The 14,761-nt window shown below is 35.6% G+C and overlaps 1 protein-coding gene across 1 annotated transcript in view; it reads left to right on the forward strand.

Annotated features, from left to right (window-relative positions):
* Positions 1-14,173, forward strand: part of PKP1 (plakophilin 1) — a 48,341-nt gene extending 34,168 nt beyond the window's left edge. Inside the window, exons 9-14 of the mRNA XM_014053928.2 lie at positions 695-871; positions 5,893-6,046; positions 6,969-7,155; positions 8,051-8,135; positions 9,511-9,607; positions 12,264-14,173. Coding sequence (XP_013909403.2) covers positions 695-871; positions 5,893-6,046; positions 6,969-7,155; positions 8,051-8,135; positions 9,511-9,582 — 675 coding nt within the window. The 3' untranslated portion in view covers positions 9,583-9,607; positions 12,264-14,173. The remainder of the gene's footprint in view (positions 1-694; positions 872-5,892; positions 6,047-6,968; positions 7,156-8,050; positions 8,136-9,510; positions 9,608-12,263) is intronic.
* The last annotated feature ends 588 nt before the right edge of the window (positions 14,174-14,761 follow it).

Below are 14,761 nucleotides of genomic sequence, written 5' to 3' on the forward strand. Positions count from 1 at the left end.
TTACAGAGAGTGCCATTCAAGTGAATGCCCTTTTCTTTGAAATAAAGATAGGTATCCTACATCCCTTCTCTAGAATGGGAAAACCACCTTCACTAGCAGTTGCAGGTGTCAGAGCAATTGTTCAATTCTCATATCTTTGTTTTCCCCTCAAAATATTTTAATGAATTGTTGAAGCTTAATGATATTACCAAATGTCATGCACCTTTGGCATTCTTCATGAAATCTCACCCAAGATGTCCTCAATTTCATGAAAATTCATATAAAAATGTCAAAACCTTAAAGAAGTCACTGAAACCTGATGAAAGATTGATTATCTCAACTAGATTCCATCAATTCCTGCGGCAAGATTGTCAAATGCATTAATTTGGGCAATTATCAGAATTACTGAATGTTTATTTTTAAATTTGAACCTGATCCACTGAACAAATTCAGTTCTGATGATTGTAAAAGAGTATAAATGGTGTTTTAGAAAAACAGATATCTGTCAAACAATATCTCTATATGTTTTCAGTATTTTATCCAAGTGTGCCAATTGTATAAGATTCTGTAAGCTTGTGCCATGATGGCACAAATCTATTGAGCCACATTTTGTACCTTATTTAATTAGCAAGGTAAAATGATAAATTAGGGTGATAAAATGTGGGCCTTTTTCACAATCTGAATGTTTTAGATTTTCCTTTTGATTTATCCTTAGTATGATGAATATAATCTACCACTTCCTGAAGAGGACTATAAACCTAAAGGTTCCAGCTGGCTGTACCATTCTGATGCCATCCGTACCTACCTGTCTTTAATGGAAAAGAGCAAAAAGGATGCCACCCTGGAGGCATGTGCTGGAGCTCTGCAAAATCTGACTGCAAGCAGAGGAATGGTAACTATTATACTTTTCCCTTACATGCTTGGTTGGGTTTTAGGGAAAACACTCTATTTCCTTCTTGTGAAGAAAATAAAACTGTCAGAAAAATGAAATTGTGAGTTCTTAGTGCTCTCTGAGCTTAGGTGTTTGCTTGAAGACATTTGGTTATTCTTTATTACTATTCATTAGCCCCTGCACTGATGATGTTACCTAGTCAGGTAATGAAATACCTACAAGCAAACCAGTGGTGGGATTCAGCCAGTTCGCACCAGCTCGGAAGAACCAGTTGTTAATTTTCTGAGCAGTTTGGTGAACTGGTTGTCGGAAGAAATCATTAGGGCAGAGAACCAGTTGTTAAATTATTTGAATGCCACCACTGAAGCAAACATTCAACCTTAGAGAGCATCTGTGGCATTCGGTTCTACCCTGAACTACAATATTATCTTCTATTGAAAAATACATTTATTTAGAGGATAATCCAAATCCACTGGAATCTGAAGGATGTACTCATTTTTTTCTGTTTAATCAATCTACACTGTCAAATTATCTACTAAAACAGTATTACTATTATTCTTCTCTTTCTTCCTAGTATCTATCTCTTCCCACTTATGTCTATAACCATGTTGCTTATATCTTTACAATTATATTTTTATTTGTTTCCTAGTATAATTTGATTGCTTATTAGTAACCTATGACTATCACGAAGTGTTGTATCTTATGATTCATGATTAATGTATTCTATTTTATTTTTCTTTATGTCCACTGAGAGCATATGCACCAAAGACAAATTCCTTGTGTGTCCAATTATACTTGGCCAATAAAGAATTCTACTCTATTCTACTGATAAAAGTTAATACTTCTGATATGATCAAACTTCTTCCATCAGAGAAAACATTTGGTATTAGCCAAATCTTAATTAGGAAGATAAATCCTTAAAAAAATTTCAGTGCAATAAAATATACCAAACAAGCAAGAGCAACGATAGAAAATAAAAAAATAGAGAAAAAATAAATTGAAAAAATAAAATAAAAAATATACAAATGTCTTCTGGTCTTCTTTCTAATGAATAATTATACACTTATATTTTTCCCTAACCTCTTAATCTCGTTTAATCCCAAAATTATAATGTCAGTGTTTTCTTCCTTCAGCAAAAATTCCATTTAAGGATTCCAGTCTTTAAAAAAAGACTGCATTTTTTCTCAGATCAAAGTGGTAAAATTCACCTTTTCTTCAATTAATTTTGTGATATAGTCGTCCACTTGTAATATGTTACTTGGACTTAATGAGTTTTACTTGCTTCAATGTATGGAATAGTTAATGTGCATGCAAAGAAGTTATAAAACAAAGTTCACCACAAAACAAAAACATCTTCTTTTCTCTTTTATTAACAAAATCTTTAAAAGAATAAGTACTCTAAGAGAGTAAAATAAGGAAATAATGAATTATATAGAAATTAGAAGCGTTAATGATACATACTAATTTTTAAATTCTAAGCCTTAAATTCTACACCAATGTATGCATGCAAGTAGTACTCAAGTTACAGTGGCAATTGGGACCAGAATTTCTTTTTTTAAAATAAAATTTTTATTTTCAAACAAACACAAACACACAAAACATACAACATAAAAACCCCTTCAACTGCATAGTGTGTTGATTGGTCACAAGACTTTCTCCGTCCTTTCCATAGTCATCACTTGAGCTTTATCAAAAATCACATATTGTCAATCAAGTATCTTTGTATACATTATTATACTTCATTTGTTTGATTATCACTATTGTTTCTCCATTTTAAACAAAATATTTTAAATATGTATCCATTTATATTATAATGATTCATTATATCATCTTCAATATATCCGATAATAAAGAATTTTTTAATATCCTATTCTAAATCATTCTATTATTTTAGCATTGATAACATTCTCTAATAATTTTCAATTCCATGTTTTTTCCATTATTAGTATCATCAATCTAATATACATGTATACAAATTGTTATAATTGTTAAACATCCATTAAGGATAACTATTATTACATCCTTTTACATGGCATATTAAATTTGAAGTAAATTTGTATTATGGTGTTTCATTACATCATCCTGAAATCATCCAATGATATTACATTTTTATATTCTCTTCTATAGGGAATTATTTATCTTTTTTAAAAAGGTTTTTCAACATTATCTCCATCATCCTCACTTACAGTTTATATAAAATTTCATATTATCAATCTAGTATATATAAATGCTTTATTATCATTATTGATCACTTATTTGACGATAGCTATTATTACTTTGTCTTATACATAGTACTCAAAGTTTAACTATATTAAACTACATTTTATTGTAACATTTCATTTCATCATCCTGTATCCTTCCAGAAATAGTGCAGTCCAATATCTCTTGCCATTTGTAGAATCTGTATTCTAAGTGTTTTCTTGATAAGTCTTATGTGGACTTCTCTTGACAACTTGTTGTTCATTGCATATCTTATAAGGATTCGAAACCCTCCATCTGTTTCTTTCATCAGCTTCACTTTTGTTATCACTGGTGCTTCTGCAGAGATTACTCTCATTGTTTCTGTCAAATTTTCTCCTCTTTCTTCATCTATGTTTTAACATCTGATATAGCGTTCCAGTTCATTGATCTCTCCTTTCCATATTTCGCACTTATAATTTCCCTCCACACTCGATTTGCTGTCAGTGTCAACAATTTTGTTATGACTTTCATATGTCTCTGTGGTTTTTTGAACTCTGTCCTCAAATTTCATCATTGTTTTATAAGTATTCTCAACTCTTCCCTCCGTACTTTCTGTATTTTGATCTATAATTTCAAGTCTCTTTTCAATTCTCTCTGTGATTATTAAGACTTTTTGAATTTCTAGAATAATTCTTTGCAATATTAGTTCCTTTTCTTATTCAAATTGCACCATTTTTCCAGGTTATAAACATTGCCACTACTTTGGCAAATATTTTAAAATGTCTAACTCCTCGATCTCCGCTTTTCTGCTTCTCCGAGGGAGGAAAGGCTACCCCCTCCATCTTGCAGCCATGTGGTCTGTTGCTTGCCTTCTCCTTCAGCTTGTCTCTCCTCTTTTCCAAGTGAATCAGGAAGTCCCGCCTTCAAAGTCTTGTAATAGAAATCTCGAGCCTCCGAAACAGAGTTAAGACGAAGCTCCGAACTCTGGAAGAGAAAAAAAAATGTTTAAAGATTACGATCCGGCCGAGCCTTGTGAAGAAAGAGACTTTTAATCCACGAATACAAAAAATGGGAAAAGTATAGAGGAAGAAGGGAAAAAAAGACCAGTCCAGTTTAAAAGTAAGAGGCATTTGTAGAAAGTCCATCCATAGAAAACAAACAAAATTAAAGTGGAAAACATAATACGATAGTTTTAAACCAGGGTTAATTCGCTGCTTACTTTCTTTTATCTTCAATTTTATTTTAACTCTAAGTCTTTTGGGTTTTCTCTTCTCTAATAATAAAGATTTTTCTCACCATTTCGACACACTGTCTCTCCTGTTCTGCTTCCGTTTCAGGGGCCTATCCCAACCTTCTGCAGCCATGGCTGCTTCTCTTGTAGCCGGCAAAAAGAGCTTTCCCTGGATCAATCAGAGGCTTTGCAATGCCCCTGAGATCAGCAGGACATGCCTTCTCTATCACCGTTCCTTCAGAACAGTTTAGATCCAAAAAGGATCATCCAGCAACAGAGATATTGACAGCAATCCTGGAGCCCCAAGATTGCATGTCGTATTGTAGCAACGTCTTTCCGGGACCAGAATTTCTGTCATAAAGCAATGCAGTTGCAAACTTAGTTTAACAATGACAATCTGAACAATCGCCATGGGCCATTGTTAAGGGAGGATTGTGAGTCATTAAGCAAGTATTTTAGGTGGCTTCTAATGCTCTGTGGGGAAGGATGCATGAGAATGTACATGGGCTGATGAGGCATGGTTTGAGCATGGAGGGCTGGGAGGGAATCTTGCCTGAGTAACTTGTGACTTTCCCTGACAGTTTCCCATTTACTTTGCTTGTGAGAAACTGGCAGAGAAGGCTTTAAATTGTGATTATGGTCACTGGAGGCTTCAGTTCTTGTAAGTGCAAAATGGTTGCTAAGGCCCCAGATTGCTATTATGTGACCCTAGGGGCATAGGCATGGCCAGGACATGGGAGGATTGGTAATACCACCTTCATTCAGTGGCATTATAATTTTAAAAGTCATTGAGCGAGTGATCATTAATTGTGCAATACCTGTAATCTTACCTACTTTAAACCCAACTGCAGGTTGAAGGAATAAACTAACAAAGATGTCATGTGCTCTCTGTGTGGGCCTATTCTATTCTCCCTGTTTGGTGGCTGTGTGTGAATAAGTGGCTCATATGTGTTTACTGTTTACTGAAAAATAACTCCTCATAAGATCTGTTTGCAGAGAAAACTGTGGACAACTATTAGAGGGCATTTGTACAAAAGTGCCCTCAAAACTATTTTTGGGGCTGAAGTGGTATTCAGCTGGTTCTCTCGGGCTCTGCCCACCCATCCCCACATAATGCACAAGCATTGCGCATGCACAGAAAGTGGTGCGCATGCGTAGATGAGATGTGCGCTCACATTTGTGAATTGGTAGGGAAGGTAAGTAAATCCCACCCCTGTTGGGGACACAGTACAAAAAAGAGGACTTGCCCAGGGTGTGTGTTCCAGCCCTTGGAACTCCAGGACTAAGCAAAGCCATATTTTTAAGGATTTATGCTTTAACTTTTTCTTAAGGAGGATTCCCTTTTGTATATCATATCTAACTTTGTCATAGACAGTTTGTTATCAAAGAACACATTTGTTTCTTCTTCTGGTAACGAACTATAAACGGCAATACCCAAACTTAGATACTTGTGAGTGATGTGCAGAAACAGACCTGGTCTAGCTTAGCTTTTCCTAGAAATCAGCAAAAATAAAATGGCTAATGAGTTGTTGTTTTTTAATATGATTTTCTGGCAATAAGGAATCCTGAAGTCTCCTTGTTTCAGATGTAATTTTGTTTTGTCCTCTAGATGTCAAATGCAATGAGCCAAATAATTGCCTTAAAGGAGAAAGGGCTGCCCCGCATAGCACGGCTCCTGCAATCCAACAATGCTGAAGTTGTCCGATCTGGAACATCTTTACTGAGCAACATGTCTCGACATTCTATTCTCCACAAAACCATGGGTAGGCATTATTTTGTACTCCATGGGACTCTTGATATATCATCCCCATCACCTTTTCCTTCCACAATGCAAAAACCCTCATGTTACAGATAATTAAGATGTTGAACTTTTATAAATATATCTTTCTGTGGAGTTTTTTATTTTTTTAAAAACATCAACTCTAATTAAATAGGTATCACATTTCCTGTTTTATAATAATGCTTTAATAGTTGAAATTTCCCTCAACCTGTTAACTTTCCTCAACCTGTAATCTTGTTATTGGGTTACAATTCCCAGAGTTCCTCAATCACACTGGCTGGGAATGTTGGGTGTTGCAAATTTGACACATATGGTGAGCAACATAAAAGGATTGACTCCTCTGGTAGCTTTCCTAGTTGTCCATATTAATACTTGCTCTAAGAAGGCGATGAGAGAGAATGAGATGTCTGGACGGAGTCACTGAAGCTGTAGGCATGAGCTTAAATAGACTCCAGAAGATGGTAGAGAACAGGTTGGCCTGGAAGAACATTGTCCATGGGGTTGCAATGGGTCGGACATGACTTCGTAACTAGCAACAACAACAAATCATTTATTCATCAGTATTATGGGGTTCAAGATTAAATGAGTTGTGAAATGGAAATACAAATGAGGGAAGACTGACTGACTGATATTTCTGGGCTGTGCTACTTTTCACCTGAAATGATGTTGCTTCATTTTTATGGGCCAAATATATATTTATCAGGAAATCTACACAAATTTCATCACTACCCGATGCTGATATGCTGCAGTCCTTTTTACATTATAATTTTACATTCATTAAAAACTAGACTCTCTTAATCAATATCTGAGTAGTTGATTTTTCTCCTAATCTTAGCCTGAGTAGATATTTTGAAGGAGTTTTATTCCATTCTTTATTTAAAGATAGTCTCTTTCTACCGCTTTAGCTCACCAGGTGCTTCCAGATGTGACTCGCCTTCTAGCCCTCCAGGCTCCAGGTTCTAGCAACTATGGAGACATTATGACATCAGCTTGCTATGCCCTGAGGAACTTAATCATGTACAACCCACAGATGGCCAAACCTTACTTGACTGGCAGTTTGATAAATAATGTAGTAGGCCTGTGCCGAAATGGGTGAGTAATAATATGCAACTGGGGGCACATGACAATGATACTATGCAATGTTGACATGTGGTGTGACTTAGAAGTATTTTACACTTACTGTATGATTTTTGTCTAGATAACATATCCATTTTAAGGCCATTTTAATCAATAAATACTATATATTCTACATACTACAGGACTGATTGAATAGTCTTATCTGTACCGTCTTCCCACAATATTCTTCTAGGATTGAATAATGAGGTTGACTATAGCTACGCAACCTCCAACCACAGGATAGACCAGAAAATGTATCAGTGGTGCATTTGTTAAGTGACATCACTGAACCATGACCTATTTTGCTGTGGCTATCACAGAAAATTGTTGTGGTCATTCAGTGAAATAACACAATTTAACAATCTTCCTTGCCAGCTTCCTCTTGACTTTGCTTGTCAAAAGCCGGGAGGGGAGAGGAGGTTGCAAATGGCAATCATGCAACCCCAGGATGCTGCAACAGTTGTAAATGTATGAGAGTTGCTAAGCACCTGACTTACAATTACATGACTGCATGGAGAATGCACTGTCCATAGGTTTGAGATATAGTTATAAAGAGAATTGATATGTATGATTAAGAGAATTTTTCTCAAAAACTGCATGAAACAAAGCACCAATCTCTCATAATCTAGGCTTCATTGACAGAAGATGATTCCATCAACATTTTAAAAATATCCCCTTCTCATACCTACTCCGTTCAGGTCTTTGTGTAGGGAAATTCATATGTCAGCTAATTACACATACCTCAATGATTTTAAAAACATTAAATCCCGAAAATGCATGGTATCTTTTAGATGGAAGAGAGGGAGGGAGAGGGGGAGACAGGTGTCTGTTTGTGGGTGTGTATTATAGGTGTTCTTTTTTTTAATTACAGATCTTACCCCAAAGCAGCTGAAGCAGCTCGAATGCTGCTATCTGATATTTGGTCAAACAGGGAACTCCAATCTGTACTAAAACAGGTAAAGTATCAAGATGGCGTCTTTTCCCACTTCTTATAAAAGAATCCAGCATACCATGCACTTCAATAAGTAAAGTTACTATGTGGGTGTGCACTGTGAGAAATAGTAAAAGATAAATTATAAGGCAGGGGAACTGGGATTTTTAAAGTTCAGCATGTCAAGATTTAATGCAGCCTCAAAATTCCGTGCCACGACAAAACCGCGCTTCACTAAAGCGCGCCCGATTAAACCACGTCGCTGACGTCATCAGCAGGGCGACAACAGCGACCACGGAGAAAAAAGGGCGCTTTAAATAGTGCTTTGAAAGCAAGCCAATTCAAGTTAAGGTAAGGATTAGGTTTAGGGTTAGGGTTAGGGTTAGGGTTAGGGTTAGGGTTAGGTTAAGGGTTAGGGTTAGGGTTAGGGTTAGGGTTAGGGTTAGGGTTAGGGTTAGGGTTAGGTTAAGGTTTAGGGTTAGGGTTAGGTTAAGGGTTAGGATTAGGTTTAGCGTTAGGTTAAGGGTTAGGTTTAGGGTTAGGTGTAGGGTTAGGTTAAGGGTTAGGTTTAGGGTTAGGTTTAGGGTTAGGTTTAGGATTAGGTTTAGGGGGGTTAGGTTTAGGTTTAGGGGTTAATTTTAGCTTTAGCGTTTACAGCGTGCTTTTTTCTCCGTGCTGTTGTCGCGTTGTGATGACGTCAGCTACACGGTTTCGTCGAGCGCGCTTTAGTCGAACGCGGTTTTGTGGTGGAACCCAAAATTCACCATTCATATGTACAATATGTTGGATTGTAGTAAGTGTAATTTTCTAGAGAGCGAAGAGTTTCTCTGGAGATGTAATGGGAGGGAGGGAGCAGAAGAAGAAAGGTAAGTAAGTAGTAGTGTCAGGGTTCCAAGTAAAATAAACCCCTCCCACTTTCCCACAGTACTAAATGTGGGAGCCCTGAAGACCCAAAGAAAAAGGTGCCCCGCCAGGGCTGACAGTAGGTTTCATTTATGGGTCCATGAATAAATGACTGCTTCAGAAACACAAGTAGTCTTATCTCCATGGGAAAAAAATAAAATAAACATTTTTTTAAAAAAACTATAGATACAAAATTATAATATAATAAATTAAAGAAAATAATTGCAGAGGTACAGTTCTTTGATGTATTTTGAAATTTCACAAGCTGCTTGAATATTTATGTATGATTCTTTATAGCACAGTGACTGTAAAGTTTTATGTTCAACCTCAAGTTTCCTTTGAATGTAACAAGTGACTTGAAAAAGCGTTTGTAGAGAATCCTTTTCAATATACCACACCAGATACATCTAAGTATTTCTCTTATTTTAATTATGTTTTTAAAAAGTCTTCTTCTCTTGATTTTATCTGTTCTTTCCCTTCCATGGCTCAATCTGCAGCAAGGATATGATAAGAATATGATGGGATCTTTAACAGGAAGCACTCTCAGGACTTTGTCTTCCAGATTCTAAGAGACTTTGCATGTTTGGATTGCAGGTAAATGATGATGTCTTCTTTTTCAAAGTTAGAAAAAAATCACATTTCCTTCAGTTCAAATCATAATTATAGAACAATTTCAAGAACGCAGTGGCTCAGAGGCTAAGATGCTGAGCTTGTCGATCAGAAGGTCGGCAGTTCAGCGGATTGAATCATTAGCCCCGCCTAACAGGATGAAATCCCATTACCTGTCCCAGCTTATGCCAACCTATCAGTTCAAAAGCACTTAAAAATGCAAGTACAAAAATAGGGACTACTTTGGTGGGAAGGTAACAGCGTTCCATGTGCCTTCAGCATTCAGTCATGCTGAAGACATGATCACGGAGATGTCTTCAGACAGTGCTGGCTCTTCGGCTTAGAAACAGAGATGAGCATCGCCCCCTAGAGTTGGGAACAACTAGCATCCATGTGCAGGAGAACCATTACTTTAAGAACAATTTCAAGTGCTAGACTTTCTCTGAAAAGCAACTGATTTTAAATTTGGTCACTACAATAGTACAGAAGAAATGGACTATGTATACCAGAGTTGTGGAAACCACACCCCTTAAAAAATCATTGGTTTGCTTAACAACTATGGTGTTCACTTAATAATTACTGAAGTTACATTATGACTGTCACAAAAAAGGCATAAAATTGATCAATCTTGTCTGTGAGTTGATGTACAATGTCATGAGTTACAACCATGATGGGAAGACTCCATTATGGTTGTAACTTGAGAACTACCTGTACTTAGTTGCATTTTTTTTTGTAACTCTCAGAATTCTTCTAGTGAGTAGGCCCAAAGTAGAAAGATTTAAAGGGCAAAATAGATACTTTAAGCCTTTCAATTGCTTAAGGCGCCCATATAATCCCTAAAAAATTCTGACACTGCTTCCTCAAATCCTACCTGACAACTCCTGGCATGCCAGGCAAAACCTGATGCAGCCCTTAAGCCATTAGAAGTTGCATACCCCTACTGTAGACTAATTTTGTATCAAGTGCATTAACTCCCACATTGTTTCTAAATCTAATTAACATATTTTCCCTATAAAACCCAATATGATTTTCTTCTGGAATAATTTAATGGCTACCTGAGCCCACACACTCCTTTCTCTGTAACCACTTTTAAGGCGATCTTCTTGGTCTTAAGAATGGATGGCAATGTAGGACAAGGACTCTCTCATGGGAGAGTGACACTAAAAGTCTGACACTTTCTAAAGCCTCCAAAAGGACTTTTTGTTTCTCTTGTTTGAGTGATTTCCACATTACTTTTTTCTCAAACCTTTTAATAAGACATAGGCTATAATATTTCATTATTGTTTATTAACAGTGATATAGCATCTTTCAGAAAAATTGTGTCAATACTTTACATACATGTTCAATTTAAAACCATATATATATATATATATATATATATATATATATATATATATATATATATATATATATATATATATATATATATATATATATATATATATCCAATATTTATATACTGCATATATACAAAAGGTGTATAAATGGATGATTTTAGATCTTCTCAAACTATAAGGAATAAGCAGAATAGGATACAGCCTTGTTAGCAGACAAAAACTACTTCAGTTTCTATTGGCAGAGTTTTCATAATTCCAATACCTAACTATAATAGCAATAGCAATAGCAATAGCAGTAGACTTATATACCGCTTCATAGGGCTTTCAGCCCTCTCTAAGCAGTTTACAGAGAGTCAGCATATTGCCCCCAACAATCTGGGTCCTCATTTTACCCACCTCGGAAGGATGGAAGGCTGAGTCAACCCTGAGCCGGTGGGATTTGAACCGCTGAACTGCTGATCTAGCAGTAGCTTGCAGTGCCACCTTGGCTCCTATTGGTTCCTATAAAACATATCATAAGAAGCAACTCTATACAAAACTCAGTTTCAAACAGGAGATAGATAATAAAACATCATTACTAGCATATGGTGTCAAAGATTGTAAAATTGCAAGTAGCACATCTTAACAATACAGGGCTTGATCTGCCCAGAAAAAAATAAATGAATTGATTATATAGAAGATCAGTATTGAATACAAATCTATTCTTAATGGGATGGAAGTAGTGGTAAGAAGCTGATTGAAAGCATAAAAGAAGGAGAATAACTGGATAATTGGCTGGAGATAATTTGGCATGAGCAGCTTGCAAGGGTGGTAGATATCAGATAAGGCCCTCAACTGGATAAGTTCCAATTTCCTTTTTAGTCATTAGCACCCCCAAAATTATACTGAATTATACTGAATGAAATTTCCTGCAATGGAAAATGGAGCAGAATATGTGATTTAAGCATCCATTAATCATCCCCTTTATTAAAATGCTTAAATAATTTCCCATCCACCCCAACATCAAAAGAAGGGGAGGAGGAAGCCAAAAATCCTACCTAATCAAGATGCCACCCATTGCCCTAATGGGCAAAAGAATGATGAAAATAACATTCTTAGTTGCAAAAAAATAATCAATGCTTATTTACAGCCCCAATGTCTAAGGCAAGAGCTAGAGGATAAAATGGAAACTGTTCCATTGATCCTTACCTCCAAGGTGTTCTGGGATGTATTAAAAGGAGATAATAGATCATAAGCAATCAGTGTTGGAGTGGGGGGAGCTTTAAAATGGTTATATTTGAAAAGATTTTCCTTTTTTTTTCCAGAGCATGTAACTGGTTCCTGTCTGGAGTCTTCAATCCTCAAGGAATTAGTTAGGATGTTAAAAGACTTACAGTATTTTGAAAGTTCAACTAAGTTGTAAAATTAGGGATGAAAATTGCATTGTCTGATATAAGTATCTTAAAATGTTTTAATGAATATTTTAAATATATTTTTTTCTGTTTTGTTAAATTGGGAGGCCAATTTGCCAAAAATTGGGATGTGTCATTTTGAATGACATGCATAACAACTGAGACATCTACTTCCCTAACCAATGTCAAGTCAATATATTAGGAAATGCTAGGGAAATAGTGCCTAACTGCAGCTTAATTCATTAAAAAAGCATGGATTTTTTTAAAAAATAAGTATGTATATTTTTAGATACCGTTTACGTAGACAGACTACTCCTAATTTTGGATCTCTAGCTATTACGGCTACTTTGAATGATGGGGGCCTTTGGGCTATTTGGGAATATTTTCCATAGAGTTCAGTGGGATTTACTGCAATATAAATGCCTATAGAATGGCATCCTAAGGCCATTTTTGTACAGCCATAAGTTTGGCAGTATATCTTACTGGTGAACATCAGATAGCATTTTTATTCATTCCCATTTCAACTAATTTCTGTAAAATTAATAACACCTAACATGTTTATTTCATTTTCAATAGCCATTATACATATATTTAGTGAGATGGTATTTCTTTTTATTGCTGAATTTACATTCCCCCAAGGCCTCAATAAGGGAACCCTCCACTAGTATTGTCATTACAACCCTCATAATTCCAAGAAGTGTGATCCCCAAACTAGAGAATACCATATCGAGGAAGCCTGTCCAAAATGTTTTTTTATGGGTTCCCTTCTGCATTCATTCATTTTTCTGCTTTGCTTTCGTATTTCCCAATTATTGCTAGACTTTTTCCCCTGTAGATCATTTAGATGTCAAGAAGCAAATTCACATAAGCAAAGTTTTTCCTGAAGAGTTTCTTAATCTTTGTTTTTGTGTATATATGAACAAGAGTTCCTTCTACCGTTTTGGAAGGAAAAAACCTGGAATTCTCAAGATAATACCTTACTACATTTATCCATAACTACAGACTTCTGTATGACTCTCAGGTAGTGTGTCTCACAAAAATGTATCTTCGCTTTTTACAAAATAAATTTATCAGCTGAATGTGCCTGCCAAGATTATAAACTCAGAAAGAAGATAAAATAGGTAATCTTATCCCTTCAGTGTCTTAAATGGAAGCCTAATGAAATTACATTTTATAAGTTATTAGACAAATGGACAAGATTTTGTTAAATTGCAATATTTCCATTAGTTCATCTTGACCAATGAACAGTGGATTTGGAAGGAAAATGGTTGCATTTGTTTTAGTTTTTAATAACCCAACCATTAAGAATGTTCTATGTTTTCCAAATAATATTTCAGACTTTCGTCCTTATGAAGACATTCCATAAGAGATAAAGAGATAATGCATAATCCAGTGATATTATGTTATTGTTCTATGCCTTGTTGTTGAAAATCTTTATTCAGAAATGAATGTGGGAACATTAATAGAACCCTACCTAGCTTAGTTTGATATTTTCATACTGGCCTTTCAGATATTGATTGGAACCCCACAATTGGGAAATGAACCCACGATTGTCATTTTATAAATCTTCTTCAACAGTTGATACTGTGATACTTAAAATAACACATAAGCTTTATGACTAGCTGTTATTCAGAGCCTTTTATATGTTATATCCATGAACTGATTTATTTCTTTTCAAAACTATTGAACTCACCGTCATCAACACTGGGTCTTAAAGATAGTAGATTCTGTATTTTCTCTGAACTCTGCTTTCTTTTATTTCTTGGGAAATTCTACAATTCAGCATACAATAATTTTCCTTATCAAAGCAACTTAAAAAAAACTGAAAAACTGAAAAGGATATTGGAATTCAGTGAACTTCATCTGAGGAAAATGAGTTAAATACAATCAGAGCACCTTTTGCTAAGTCACTTCTAGAAAAGCAGTTCTGAGCAATACAGGATGGACCCGAGAGTTATTAGAAAAGCGAACTTTGTCCTGAATGTTCTGAATACATTCAGAAATGTATCCTGAATAGAAAGCTGGAGCAAAGCACACAGTGAAGACATTTGGGAAAGGAAGATCAGGTGAGGAGAAGGCTGCTAAATTGAGAGGAAGGAGACTGAGATAGGTATAAAACTGGAGAAATAATGGTGTCTTGGAACTACAAAGGTGAAGGATGAGGAAATTTACATGTCGGTTTGAAATAACCAATTAAATCTTTTGATAGCAGATATCTGTGTTGACTGTATTCAGTTTTATTGAGCTCAATCAACAGTAATTAGTTACATTGATATAAATAACCAGCGCCAAATTTAGAGACCCAGAACAAAATTGTTCCTTAGGGCCATGGAGTAACTATGATTACAACAACAATTCTTGAAATAAGAACTACCCAAATGTCATGTATAATGTTGTTTTAGCACATCCTA

The sequence above is a fragment of the Thamnophis sirtalis genome, unplaced genomic scaffold (genome assembly GCF_051295495.1).
Source record: "Thamnophis sirtalis isolate CommonGarterSnake01/CBP01778 unplaced genomic scaffold, rThaSir2_p1.2 scaffold_7, whole genome shotgun sequence".
Classification (NCBI taxonomy): domain Eukaryota; kingdom Metazoa; phylum Chordata; class Lepidosauria; order Squamata; family Natricidae; genus Thamnophis; species Thamnophis sirtalis.